This window comes from Solanum tuberosum, unplaced genomic scaffold, assembly GCF_000226075.1.
Source record: "Solanum tuberosum cultivar DM 1-3 516 R44 unplaced genomic scaffold, SolTub_3.0 scf00614, whole genome shotgun sequence".
Lineage (NCBI taxonomy): Eukaryota > Viridiplantae > Streptophyta > Magnoliopsida > Solanales > Solanaceae > Solanum > Solanum tuberosum.
The window spans coordinates 229,162-244,060 of NW_006239525.1; the positions used below are offsets into that span (position 1 = coordinate 229,162).

The following is a 14,899-nucleotide window of genomic DNA, read 5'->3' on the forward strand; positions in this document are numbered from 1 at the left end:
AATTTAATATAGTAATTATTTGCGAAAGTTTCCAAAAAAGTAATACTATAAGTTATAACTGTTTTTATATTAACATGATGAAAAATATGCTAACTTTATTTAAAAGATATTTAATATTTAAAGAAAAAAGTTTAAATGAACTACGTGTGGAGACTGGCTAGCATCGAGATGTAAAACAATCCGAACCCGTTTATTTAAGTCGGTACCTGACCCGTAAACCCGTAAACCAGCAGCATAAAAAAACACCCAATAATAATGCAATAGCCGACCTCTCGCACTTTCTCTCTCTTCATTCACAAGCAGCCTGTGTGGTTCTCTCTCTGCAATTCTGCGCGTCTCATCCTCTGCGATTTTTTTCCTTTTCGATCCACTCATCACTGTGAGTCCATATCTTGAACCCTATCAGATCCTTAATTTTATTAATTTTTTATGATTTATGTGAAGATTTAGCAACGTTTTCAACTGTTTGGATGAGTTTTTTTGTTTTGTTTGAATTTTGTATGATTTATGTCAAAGATTTAGCATCGTTTTAAACTGTTTGGATTGAGTTTTTTTTTTAATTTTATAGGATTTATGTTAAGATTTAACAGCGTTTTGAATTGTTTGGATGAGTTTTTGTTTTGAATTTTGATTGATGAGGCTTGGATTTGCGTCTAATTGGTGAAGTGATTTCTTTTATCGTTTTTTTTATTTGATTTTTATGTGGAGATTGTAGATATTTTTTTATTTTTTGGTTAGTTCCTTGTGTGTTTTTGTATTGGATCGACGAGTTTGATTAATCACAAAAAAAAACAGATTTGAGTTTTTGAGTTCATGAGTTTGACTTTGGATTAAGGAGGAGCACTGTGTTAGTCGCAGTACTATGGTTCAGAGTATGAGGATAAAATCATCTAGATTTGGTGTGAAATTGTGATTTATTGCTTAAATATTTTAAAATAAGATGTTCATATTTGAAAAAAATAAAAGCAGTGTGTAGCTAATTAGTTATAGTGTGTCGAACAATTTGGGGCGGGTAGCTACAAAATCTATTTGTGTTATTTCTCAAGAAAAAATCTGTATGTCGTGGTTTGTTTTGACAAGTGCTGTGGTTTTCTTTTGTTCTGGGATTCTGTACATCTGTAGTTGATGTAGTAGGTCTTTCAATTGAGTTTTTGATAGTGTGGAGTTAAAATCGTCTATTCAAAGTTGCAAATCTTTATAGAATATGGATTGTTGTGTGTTGAATAAAATGTTTTTGGCATGGAAATTAGTTTCAAGTTTCTTGTGAACAAAAGTATCGAATGGGTGAATTGATTGTGCTGCTGGATATATTTCTATTAATTATGATATTCGCACTCTGTTGCAGGCTACAATGAGCGACCAGGGGGATAAGATGTGTCCTCTTTGTGCGGAGGAGATGGATTTGACAGATCAGCAGTTGAAACCTTGCAAGTGCGGCTACGAGGTTTGTAGATGCTGTCTTTCCCTTACATTTTTTAGAAAGTTTTTATTGGAATTTATCAAAAAAAATTTATAATGGTGGTGTTTGGGTGAATTTACATGCACTTCGACTATTCCACGGATATCTGCTACTTCCCCACCAACATAGATACCGGGTAACTTTTCCCACCCAGGCTTAGGCAGATGGGAAGAGATCATCTAGCTTTTTTTTTTTTTTGGTTGGGATTTGAACTTTGGTCTCCAAGGTTTTCACCCACTACTAAGTCACATCCTTTGGTGTTCCTTTTGAATGTAATTCTTTAAGGGTAGGTCATCAGTTAGGCATAACTGCTCAGGTGAATATTGCATTTCTTTAGAGCTTTTGAGGGGGTTAAGTTTTTGATTTCCGGAAGGGTCTACTGCCTGAGCAGTTCAAAACCATGTAGTTTCTGTTTAGCTTCCTCTTAAGCTCAGAGGCTCGAACCTCAAACCTTAACTAGTAAATATATTGGTTGCATTGTTGTAGACTTTGCTGGTATACCTAGGAGCCTCATGATGTAGCCTTACAGATATCCATTAATCTGCTTTAGTTACAACTTCAAGTTTGTCATCTCAAAATGTATGGGTGCAGAATTTTGGTGACTGAATTCACAAAATATAAGGCACAATGGAAGAAAAAATCTATATCGCCGATACCAATTAGTTGGGAATATATTTTAGTCATGCGTATGTTTACTTCAGATCTTATGTGTTTTACGAGTCTTCTAGTCCTTTTAGAGATTATATGTTAGTAGGAAACATAGAGAACTACTTCTCCTTATTTTTATATTATATTATATTGGTATGAGATTTGTTCTATTATTAGTCTATCACGCATGAGTTTAAATGGGTGATATGGTTAGTCATCCATGAGGATTCATATAGCCTGATTTCAACTTGCTTCCTATAGTCAAACCTTAAATGGTAAATTGAGGGGTAATTGTCGTATTTTCTTTCACGTGTGATCTTTACTCCAATGGTGAATTATCGGTAGTTGTAGGTTTTAACATTTGATACATGTTTTTGAAGATATGTGTCTGGTGCTGGCATCACATAATGGATATGGCTGAGAAGGAGAATACAGAAGGGAAGTGTCCAGCATGTCGCACTCCTTATAACAAGGAAAAGATTGTTGGCATGGAAGCAAAATGTGACAAGTAATGAGATGAGCTAATTTTGCTTTCTTAAGACAAACTCTATCAAGAGAATGAAACTCTGTATTTTTTGAGTTATTCATAATCTTTGGTGTTGACAACAGGGTAGTGGCTGAGATGAGCACTGAGAAAAGATTGTCTTCTCGCAAGGGAAAAAGTAAAACAGCAGATTCTAGGAAGCAACTTAGCAGTGTTCGAGTCGTTCAAAGAAATCTTGTTTACATTGTGGGGTTGCCTCTCAGTCTAGCTGATGAAGATGTATGTACGTTTGTTGTGAAATTTTCAACACCCTTCAAGAAATAAAAAAAAAGAAAAAAGAACACTTAATATCTCCTGTTGAATATGCCTGTTTTTCCTCACTTTTTTTTATTGCTCAAAAGCAGCTTCTACAGAGGAAAGAGTATTTTTCTCAGTATGGGAAGGTTATGAAGGTGTCTATATCTCGTACAGCTGCTGGCACTATTCAACATTTTGCAAATGATACTTGTAGTGTGTAAGTTTTGTTCCTGATTGAGTTACCTGGCTACTTGAAAATTGACAGTTGTTATAGGTATCAAAATACTTTGTATGTCACACAGTTATCCAAGTTATCAAAATACTTTGTATGTCACACAGCTGTCCAAGTTATCAAATACTGCTTTGTCCTTTATATTCTATGACACATGTCAATGCAAGTTTTTATATATTGTTGCAAAATTACAAGGCCTTCGAAAAATTAACAAAAACATCTGTACCTGGTGTTTTTTTTTTGATAATGATCTCTACCTTATGTTCTATTTTTCCTTCCTGTGGTGCTTTAGAGGGTCACTGTGAACAATCATTTTGGTTTGATTTCAGCCACTTGTTTGAGCCTCTTCCTTGTTTCTCAGTCTTCACTGGTTGCTATATTCTCTTTGTAGAGAATCATTTTCTTATAAAAAAAAAGCTCTGTACTTTGGTATACACCTTGATGCGGGACCCTCCATCCCATCGGTAAATGTTTCCAATAAAAATAAATTTTGCTGCCTTGGTGAGTTCCAACTTTTGCAAAGACAAATTTGGCATCACACATTACCTGTGTTGATTCTTTATAACTTTCTGGCTCCGAAAATCTTATTGTTTAAAAACTGTTCATGTGTTGAGGGTAGTGTGTCCACTGGACATCCAACCAAAATCTCACTTAGTTTCCACAATTGAATTTTTACCCAGTGACACGCCAACCCATCCCCTTCTCTTTCTCCAATCATGAAGCTCCTGATCCCTTGTTGTGCTTTATCGTATATTATGTTTGCTGGTTGATATCCTCAGTTCATATTTAGTCTTCAAACAAAAGAAAATCAGTTAACAAGTGTTGAAATGTTGTGTACAGATATATTACCTATTCAAAGGAGGAGGAAGCAATTCTGTGTATTCAATCTGTACATGGGTTTGTTTTGGATGGTAGACCTCTAAGGTTAGTGCGATGATTGGTTCATGTAGGCAACCAACTTTGTTCTGATTTTCCACTAACCATTTTAATTTCCTTGTTCGCAGAGCTTGCTTTGGAACCACAAAATACTGTCATGCTTGGTTGAGAAATGTGGTATGAGTTTGAATTATAATTTGGAATAAATAATTGACTGTGAATTTGCATTTGATCCTTATATAATCATAATGTAATCAAGGATTAGTTGTCTTTTGGTTCAGCCCTGTACCAATCTTGATTGTTTATACTTGCACGAGGTTGGGTCGCAAGAGGATAGCTTTAGTAAAGACGAAATCATATCAGCTTACACAAGGTATTGGGATTATTCAGCTCATTATTATTTGGGATGATTTAGCTGCAAGTTATGAATAATGCAAATAGCTTCCAGGTAGTACATACATGTGTAGTGAACATCAAATTAGTAGGTTCATTTTCAGGGCTTTTGGAGGAGGCATCAAGCTTTAACCTAAACACAGTAGGTCTCTAGATAGATTTCTTACAGCTGTGCCAGTATCAGAAGACCGGACATTATCAGTCTGCATGTCTCTGTCCTATGCATGTAAAATGTTCCCTGGATGGCTAATTAACTTGCATAGTTATTTTGAAGGAGTAGAGTTCAACAAATTGCTGGTGCCATTAATAGTATGCAGCGACGATCAGGGAGTGTGTTACCGCCGCCAACAGAGGAGTACTGCAGTAACAACTCTGCTTCTGAAGACAAACCTATTAGTAAAAATGCTGCTACTGTAAGATTTTTGTGTTCCATTTGCTTACCTTCTTCATATTCTAATCTCTGTCTCCTTTCCTTTCCTAGGCTCAAATGAAAAAAAGTGTTCTCTATTGTGGGGTTTAGGGGGGTCAGTGGGCTGAGAAGTCCGGGCATCGTGCTCTTTTGTGGTCTTAGATTCCAGACATTTCCATCTTTTTGTGGTCATATTGGATAATTGTGATTTACATTCATGAAAGCTTATATTTGAACAAATTTTTACCCCTTCTAGAAATTATTTCAGCAATATGGCAATGTTCTATTTGCAAGTGTAAAATTTTATATTGTCATCTGCCATGCAGAATTCAGCACCCAGTGTTAGAGGCTCCAGCTCCCCACCAAATAGTAGCTCTGGTAGATCTGCGGCTCTTCCTGCTGGAGCTTTATGGTAAGCAATAAGCAGATACTCTTTTATCATCATTAATTTGTATATGGTGGTAATTGTTAAAATTTGATCTTGTTTTCTAGGGGAACACGTGCATCAAATAATCAACACCCACCTGCCAGTGTACCATGTTCTAATGGAACACTTAATAAGAAGCCTCAGACGTGCAATCCAACAGTATTTTCTACAGCTGTTGAAAGCTTAAGTCAGGTTTCGTTACTGCCTGCCTATGCAGGAAAGAAAGTAGTTCATACTGAAGAAAGTGTAACTACTCAAGAGAGAGGAAAAATAGAGACTTTAGAACCTGTTAAGCAGCATGTAGGAGCAGATCCTCAAACCTATACTTCTGAGAACCCTACCATTCCGGCACCTCTTGGTTCTTCATCTATGAACAGTCAGCTACATAGTGTCCCGTCCATGTCTGTGAAGGACAAAGATAAACAAATGATACCAACCAGTAGTACAAATGCCTTGGATATTTCTGTTAAGTCTAGTGGACCTGGTTTTACCAAATATTCCAATGATACCACAGATGTTAAGATCCAGAATGTATGCCTTGATATGTCATCATTGAGCATTGGTAGACATAAAAAATCACAGGGCAACTGTATTGATCAAAATAAGGAGTCCTCGCCATCTGAATTGACCGAGGAATATGCAACTTCTGCAGATGAGATTTGTACCACAAGAGAGAAGTCTGACCTGAGATTGGATGCGCAGAGCAAAGTAACACAAGTTACTACTTCTGAAATGGAGAATGATTTGCTAACCTTTAATGAGCAGAGATATAGGGATCCCGAAGTAGTTATTGAGAAAGTCTATTCACCAAATCTTTTGCTTTCTTTGCACTCCCCAGCTCAGCCTAGTGGGTATTCCTCTCAGCTGATTAATGGCGGTGGACCTGTTAGGGCCAATATGCAGTTAGACAGGAGAACTGATTCAGTATCACAGCCTTCTCGAGAATCATCGACTAATGGATACCCGGAGAATGTATCGAATTGTGTGGCTGATTTGCATACTATTGATAGAAGTTATTATCCGTTGCCTGACGAGGGTAAGAGGATGCATGTGGAAAGGTTTCAAGGTGAAGCTCCTAGCGAGAACAGTAGTACTAATGTAGATATTGGAGAGAGCAGTATAATATCTAATATTTTGTCCCTGGATTTTGATCCTTGGAATGAGTCATTAACTTCTCCTCAGAACCTTGCCAAGTTGTTGGGAGAAACTAATGACCAACAAGGGTCTGTTAGAGTGTCAAGCTCAAGAAAATTAACCAGTAACCAATCAAGATTCTCTTTTGCAAGAGAAGAACCAACCACTAATGCATCAGCTGATTATCAACCATCTCTTAATTACATTGAGCAAAGTTTCAATCATTATCATCATGGTCATGATTTTCCTAATAGCAGAAATGATCATCTTGATAATATTGGTACTCGTAATGGCTTTTCCATGGCTAATAATGAGGAAACAGTTGATTTTGGCCACAGCTTTTCTCATCTCTCTTCTAATAAGCTATCAGGTCAGTGCATGGCTCATCTTTGTAGTTCCTTCTGTCTTAACTGCATCTTTGTAAAACATTGTTTCAAGTTTCGTTTTAATTGTACTCCTTAAAAAGAAAGAAAAAAATAAGAAAGTTGAGTTCCTCTGGATTAAACTTTTTTGGTGAATTTTCATAATAGTGCCCAGACCTCAGATGTCAGCACCTCCAGGGTTCTCAGCACCAAACAGAGCACCACCCCCGGGTTTTACTTCTCATTTTGAGAGAATGGAGCAGAATTTTGACTCTTTTCATGGTCTGTTATTTACCAAGCCCTTTTGTGTTTTTTCTACTGTGTTGACATAATGTATGTTGATTTTAATGGTTTATGTCAACTGATTACATTTTGCAGCGAGTCACTTGCGTGATACCTCTTCATTGCACAATCTACACCAGGCTCCTCAAGTTGGACATGTGAGTAATGGAGACATTGAGTTTATGGATCCTGCTATTCTGGCAGTTGGTAAAGGGTTTCCTAATGGCCTTCATCTCTCAAACTTAGACATGTCTTCAAGTTGTCCTCCACAATCAAATACTTTACAAAATGAGGGAAGGCTTCAATTACTGATGCAAAGATCTCTAACTGCACATCAGAACCATAGTTTTGCTGATACGAGGAACATGTTTTCTGCGTTTGGTGATGCTTATGGAGTTTCTTCCCGGGGTGTGGAGCAAACTCTGGCCAACAATCAATACCCATTTGATGGAATTTCTTCCAGGGGTCTGGAGCAAACTCTGGCCAACCATCAATCTCCATTTTCACAGCTCACTCTTTCCCAGAGTAGGAACTCTGTCATACCAAATGACCACTGGGACAGCTGGAATGGGGTTCAGAGTGGAAACAGTTTGGGTGCAGCGGAACTCCTCCGAACAGAAAATTTGGGCTTTAACAAGTTCTTTACCGGATATGAGGAATCAAAGATTCATATGCCCAATTCTGGCAATTTGTATAATAGAACATTCGGGATGTAATTTTGGATCAGTGGTTCTTTTGAGCTGAGTAGCTATTAAAGAATCAATGAACCAGAATGATCACGTGACTTAACTGATTTGATCTTATGATGTTCAAATGACTAAGAGGACATGAGGAAACACAACAGTCTTGCTCTCTGAAAGGCGAGGTTGGTTCACTCTGTCTGCATGAAGTTGGCTTTCAGATTGGTGAAGGAACAACCCTCCTAGAAAAAGGGTATCCAAAAACCAACAGGTTAGCACTTCCCAACCAAGTCTACCAACTTTCTTTGTTATACTTGTCACCAAAGTAAGTGCAAGGTTGCAAGAATAACTTTAGGTGACAAAAATCGGCCATTGCTATGTCTGCACAATATATTCAATGTTCTTGTCAATCTTGATGAATACTTCTATTGTGAAATTTCCTTCCCAATGCCGTATTGAAGTAGCCGATATCAACTTAAGAAAGATGTTTCTGATTTTCTCTCTGCTTAGAAAATAGTTCCTGGAATCATGCTTCTTAAATATTTGATTATAGGTTTGAAAAACTAATTCACTCTTCTCCTGCTCCTTTAACTGACGTGGCCCCGAATTATTGCTTTTTGACAGTTTGACGAATAATTCCTGTTTAATGTGTTTTTATATACATTGATACCTGCTTTTGGTTTATGATGATTTTGCCAGTTGAAAGCTGAGGTCGAGGCTCAACATGGCGGTTTAGACACAACTTCATGCTCGACTGAATAGGCAGGTGTGATTCTCCAGTCAGTGTTCTTGGATGTGGGTGGAGAATTTGGTCACAAATACACATTAGAAAAAGATTATTGAAAACAGCTCATTTTTTTTCAAGAAAGCAATAATGCTGTAGCTTGTTTGCGGGATTGCAAGTAAAATTGGGAAATGTTCATGTTCCAACTATGAGATGGATGAGAGATTACTAGTGCATTGACCAGATAAACGTTTCATTCTTAGTAGAAGATGGGGACCTGTGCTTAATCGTCCCAATATCTTTCGTAAAGGGAAACCAAGGCATTTTGGTAGAAACTTGTTACAATTGATCTGTATATTTTAGGTCTTTATAATGTTTCATATAAGTTCCCAAGCTGAAGGATGTGCCGAAATTTTGATTTTGCGCCTTCTCTATAGGAGGAATGTAGAATGTATGATTGTTCATGTTTCTTTCACAAAGAGATGATCGGAAATCAATGGTCTGGCGTCCGTCCCTCTTTCCTAACATTTTTCCAGCAAGTGTTCAATTGGAATAGAATTGCGGTGGAATACTAATCCCGGGATAAAAATGTAAATAACAAAATTACCCCCTTAAGCCCTCTTTATAAACAAACAACTTACTCTAGAGGGCAGTGTTTTAAAAGGGGGAGACGTGAAGCGAGGTGTTTTATACAGTAGGCGGCAAGGCGTAAGCCCCATATATGGATCTAAGGGGCGTAGTCTCATGTATATTCAATTTTATAGTTTTATTACTAATAAAACAAGCAAAAGTAAGCCTTTCAATGATTATACAAATAAACTTTTATAAATAATCTATAATATATAGAAATTATATTATGATTTTTATTTGAGATAAGTATTAATAATCAATAATGAACAAAAAAAGTATTATAATTACTATTTGAGAAATATCATTACACCAATAATAAAAAATATGATTTAAAGCAAAAAATGTTCAAAAGAATAAATTAAAAACGCTCGGGCATACGTTTTTACGCCCGGGACTTACGTTTTTATGCTCGGGGTTACGCATCAAATTTTAGAACTTACCCCTTATGGATCTACGTCTTTAATTTACGCCCCGGAGCGTTTTTGGTATGCCCCGCCCTGAGACTCGCCCTGGAACTAGCCCCAAAAACGTTTTTGAAAACACTGCTAGAGGGTATTTTTGTAAACACACAACTTACACTTAGAAATTATATATGTCATGCATATTTGACAAACCAAACAACCAATAAAAAATAATCTCAACATAATTAATTTCATCATAACTTATCCCAACATAACGTATCTCGTCATAACTAATCCCAACATAACTTGACTTCAAACCAAACGACTCCTTTATATTTTTGAAAAAGATAGAATATTTTTAATAAATAAATTGATTTTGGAATTCTATCAATTAATAGAGGTAAAATGATAAATATATTATGTTAATTATTATTTTTTTAATAAGTGTGTCAAATCAAAATTAGAAACGTAAACATAGTTTCTATTTGGACCCAGAACAAAAATGCCTTTCTGTTAAGTGGGAAAGAAGTACCCGCAATAATGTCACATTTTAAATAGACCCACCTTTATCTTTTGGGAAAATTAGCAATTAAGTCATAATACCAAACATAATTAGTCAAAACAACAACACTTTAAAATTTATTTAAAATGACAGAATAACAATATTGTAGAAAATAATATGTATTCAGATTTTATCATTTAAATTTAATTTTATTTATGAAAACAGTCCTATATTGGACCAAATTCTAAACCAATAACCGTTTAAAAAGAAGAAGAAAAATTAAACCAATACCCATTAACCTTCCTTCTTCACCTTTCATGTTTCTACCCCACCTTTCACGTTTCCAGATTCTCTTTCTTCAAGGTGCTCACAAATTGTTCATCAAAATATATTTTTTAATTCAAGAAATTTTCTCGATTGTTAAACGAAATCTCTTTATTAATTCAGGAGATTTCTCGATTGTGATTTTGTTTTCATATTTGAGATTTAGTAGATTTTGCTAATCTACATTAGCACCCATACATCATATATTGTTTGATTTTTTAAACATTCATGTTTAATAATTTCAAATTTTGCTTATAGGGTTACTAATACACAAATGAATACGGATTCAGATTCGATTTTGATGAAAAAAATCAGGAAAAATAACATAGAAGAAGAAGAAGAAGAAGAAGGAGAAGGAGAAGGAGGAGGAGGAAGAGGAGTCTGCAAAATTGTATTCATACCAAAATTGTATTCATATTAATTTTTGTTTGTCAATTGTTTTTCTTTTACTCATCATTTGTATTTTTATTTTAAAACATTGTATTTCTTTTTTAGTTTGTAGTCATTAAAATAGGTATATAATGTATTCTTCACAATTCTATATATTATGATTGAATACATAAATTATAGAATTGTGACGAATACATTATAAGAAGGGAAATAAAAACTTATTGGTATTTATTTTTTTGTTTGAAATACAAAATCATACTGAAATACAACTTGATATTTGATATGCTAACTTAGTAAGACATATTTTGTATTTTATTTGGCTAAAGCAATATAATTTTTATGAATACATAATATATAAAATTGCAAATTGCGACAAATACATCATAAGAAGGGGAATACAAAATTATTGATATTCATTATGTGTTTGATATACAAAATGATATTGAAATACAACCTAATATTTGAAATAAAAATTGAGCCAGAAAATACTTTCTGCAAATTTAAAATGATATAATAATATAATTGTCGCGCCCCGTTTTTCTCAAAACGGGTTTCCTTTCGGGACCTAACAAATCTTTTGGGTTTTGGAGGATTGAAGAGTCGCCACCTAACGAATTAAGAGGCGTTAGGGCACCTATCTAACTTAGCTAAATCTAACTAAGGTCAACGAACCAGAGATCAGGGTAAGGGTTCAAATTACCTCGAGGGGAAGGTGTTAGACATCCCTCTCATAAATCAATACCAACATTTTTTGTATTTTAAATTAGTTATACATATCATTAGGTATTCGAATACATTTCGGATGAACACATATTCAAAGAAGTTCAAACATTTAAATATTCAAAACGGAGGGCATTAGAAATTTTTCAACATTTCCACTCATATATAAGATATAAAATACAAAATACTGTTTAAAAAAAAAAATCTTAAGAACAAAGGGAAAAATGCTAGAAAGAAAAATGGCAACATATGCTCTTTCAAAAACGTAATTGATGTTAAATTTTATTTTATTTTTATCTTTTTTGAAATTTTCTGTTCCATGATTTTCTCTATTCTGTTATTAATTATTTGTATTCTTTCAAATTAATCAAAATAAAATAAATACATAATTCAGCCCTTAACAAATTAAAATATTGACATTTTAAATAAATAGTGAAACTGTTGCTAAAGAGTTCCATTAAAAGCTAAAATATTGTTGTTTTGAAAATTTTCCCTTATTTTTTCCATAAAACACACAACAAACATGATTTACTCTTTTTCTCCTTTTCTTTTAAACCACACAAAAAAAAAATTTAAAAGGATGGATAATTTCAGAAACTTATAAGATTTTTTTATTTTTTTGTAGTTTGCGAAATTATATTTATCTTTTTTATTTTAGTTTTTTTAACAAAACTTTTAATCTATTTGTTATTAATATAAAAAATTGTAATCTGTCTAATTTAATCTATTTAATATATTTTTTTAATTAATTTTATAGATAATGGATATTGAAATCCAAAGAAAATTCACAATTGATAATTGGCCTTTTTGAAAAAGAAAAAAAATAGATTGTCAAAGTATCGATTTTCTTTTTGATATTTTTAGCTTTTTCATTTATAAATTTAGTCGAAGAACGATGCATCTTCAATTCAAAATCGATTGTCGAAAAAAAGTCCAAAAAAGGCGGATTGGGTCGAGTTGCTGGTGACTCTGGTTAGGGTTTTGGGTCGAGATCCATGGGTGATGCCATTGTTGAAAGTGAAAAATGCTACGGAAGTTGATACAAAGCAAAAGAGAAAGTGTAGGACTTCTTCATCATTTTTTTTTGCTTTCAGCATATCAGATTGTTGACTTTTTTCCATTTTTTTGTTATTCATCTTTTTCTGATACATATGGGTTCATTTTTTTAAGGGAAAAGGGTATGATATACCCCTCAACTTTGTCATTTAGAGTTGATATACCCCTCGTTATGAAAATGACTCATATATACCCCTACTTATATTCAAATGGCTCACATATACCCTTTTCAAATATTAATTTTGATACATAACCCTTATTTATTGAAACACAAATTAGTATGTTTCATGTTCATAGTGATGTATGGGATATAGAACGATTACAAATTTCGTTATCATTTATCACTGATACATACACCAGCCTTATTCAACTAGTAGAATGTTATATATCTGTAGACACTACAAATATTAATGTTGATACATAAACACTAATGTTTTATAACAAAATCAGTTTATATCATATTCATGGTTATGTATCAAATGTTATGATGTATCACATGTTGTTAAGTATCTGCAACACTGCTTTATAAATAAATCAATGTATATCATATTCATAGTTTTTTTATATGATACATAACTATATAAAATTGTCAACTTTTTTTTAATCTATTACGATTTGGAAGAGATTTGAGAGAAGAAAATTTGAATTGTTGGAGCTGTTATTTGGGAGAGATTGACATCAATTTAATTTGCATGATTTGGGGAACTGTCATTTAATTTAATATTTAATTTTCTTTTTAATCTCAACAAACTAGTTGTATAATGTATCAAATGTGATGTATTCAGAAGAATGAGATTTATCCGAATGACAACAATTTTAGGGGATTTTGTAAATTAAAAAAGAATAGGGATAGAATGTAATTTGCTCCTTACACTGGGATTCCTAAAAAATTTAAAAATAATATAGGGTCTTATTTTGTTATGGAACATAAATTTTCCTTAGTATTTAAGCATAACTAATGAATTATAGTTATATTGGACTAAACTGTTGGACCAAAGCCCATGAGAAGGCCCCATCTACAAAGTGACCCATTAACTGGCTATGAATTCCACGAGTTCTGAATGGCCATACTCCCATAGCATATGCTTCTACATATATTATATTAATTTCTTAAGATAAATAAAAAGATGGGAAAATTACGCAGATAAGCAAACATAAACTAGTTAATTAGCTAACATAGCTATAGTTTGAATTAATTATCACTCGCAACCTCTTTTAGCTATAATTATGTGCACCTCTCTTCTCTCTTCCTCTCTCTCGCCTCTCTCGTCTCTTATACATATACAAATACAAATTATACATGTACATATACAGTTATATGACAAATATACAAATACAATTCGCTTCTCTACACTCTCTGCCCTCTCTCGCTCGCATTTCTCCTCCCTCTCCCAATCTCGCTCGCCTCTCTCCTCCCTCTCTCAATCTCGCTCGCCTCTCTCCTCCCTCTCTCAATCGCGCCCGCCAGATATACAAATACATATGTATACTAGTTACATATATACAATTATCTGGCGGATATACATATACAAATTCGAAATATGTACAAATACAGTTCACCTCTCTCGCTCGCCTCTCTCTTCTCTCTCCCATTCGCGCTCGCCTCTCTCCTCCCTCTAACATGTAGCTACAAATAGGGGTGTCAATGGTATGGTTCGATCAATTATTTCTTAAAAAATTATACCATTCCATTTTTTGGGTATTTTATAATATATAACCAAAATTAGACTTTTTAAAACCATTCCAATCATATCGATTTCTCTTCGATTTCGGTACGGTTCGATTAATTTTCGATCTTCTTACTTTTAAAATATCACCTTAAAATATACTACCATTAATATATTTCTTTCACAAATATGTTCTTGAAGAAGCACTTAAATTCTTCACCAAAATGACAAGAATGTAAAACCTTGCTGCCATATTGTTTGATCTTAAATATTTAATAAGAGTGTTTGTTTTGTTGTATTGTTTGATAGAGTATCTATTACAGTATCTTTTAATATTAAACCTAATTAAGTAAAGGCTAATTAAAGAGTAAAGACTCAAAGTCGTCTAGTCACCAGAGGCCTAGGACCTAAGTTATATTTATATTTGAAAAATGTTATAAAATATACGGAAAAGGGCCTAAAGTACCCTTGAACTATTTGAAATGGTACAAAACTACCCTTCATTCCCAACATTTCACTTTATCTTCCAACCTTCCCCAATATATTCGCTTACAATCTCGAAAAAAACATTACCTAAATACACTTATGTATCACCTTAAAAAATCATGAGTGTTTTTGTGAATTTTTATGATAATACATGTGTGTATTTAGGTAGTGTTTTTCGAGATTGTAGGCGAATATATTGGGGAAGAAGGTTGGAAGATGAAGTGAAATGTTGGGAATAAAGAGTGTATTTGTTTTAATTGGCGGGGTAATTGTAATTTGAGACGGGTGTAATTAATTAATTTGGGTCGGGTGTAGT

The 14,899-nt window shown here is 33.9% G+C and overlaps 1 protein-coding gene across 5 annotated transcripts; it reads left to right on the forward strand.

The window, feature by feature from the left end:
- Positions 1-253: 253 nt before the first annotated feature.
- Positions 254-8,904, forward strand: LOC102587481 (uncharacterized). Of its 5 annotated transcripts, none has more exons than XM_006366069.2 (14): positions 254-379; positions 1,346-1,444; positions 2,488-2,615; positions 2,717-2,870; positions 2,993-3,105; positions 3,961-4,044; positions 4,125-4,173; positions 4,278-4,369; positions 4,664-4,802; positions 5,125-5,210; positions 5,291-6,729; positions 6,890-7,003; positions 7,100-7,954; positions 8,383-8,904. In XM_006366069.2, the coding sequence occupies exons 2-13, from the start codon at positions 1,352-1,354 to the stop codon at positions 7,717-7,719; spliced, it is 3,111 nt and encodes a 1,036-aa protein (XP_006366131.1). In that variant the 5' UTR covers positions 254-379; positions 1,346-1,351; the 3' UTR covers positions 7,720-7,954; positions 8,383-8,904. The 5 variants fall into 5 exon arrangements, with proteins under 5 accessions (XP_006366131.1, XP_015160233.1, XP_006366132.1 ...); XM_015304747.1 differs by having other exon boundaries at positions 4,670-4,802; XM_006366070.2 differs by having other exon boundaries at positions 2,996-3,105.
- Positions 8,905-14,899: the final 5,995 nt, after the last annotated feature.

What these genes read in the sequence shown, in the direction of transcription:
- LOC102587481 (XM_006366069.2), top strand. Translation starts at nt 1,352, where the DNA reads ATGAGCGACCAGGGGGATAAGATGTGTCCTCTTTGTGCGGAGGAGATG. An exon ending in TTGGATGGTAGACCTCTAAG is followed by an intron (nt 4,045 to 4,124) that starts GTTAGTGCGATG and finishes CCTTGTTCGCAG; the next exon opens with AGCTTGCTTTGGAACCACAA. An exon ending in GAATTTTGACTCTTTTCATG is followed by an intron (nt 7,004 to 7,099) that starts GTCTGTTATTTA and finishes TACATTTTGCAG; the next exon opens with CGAGTCACTTGCGTGATACC.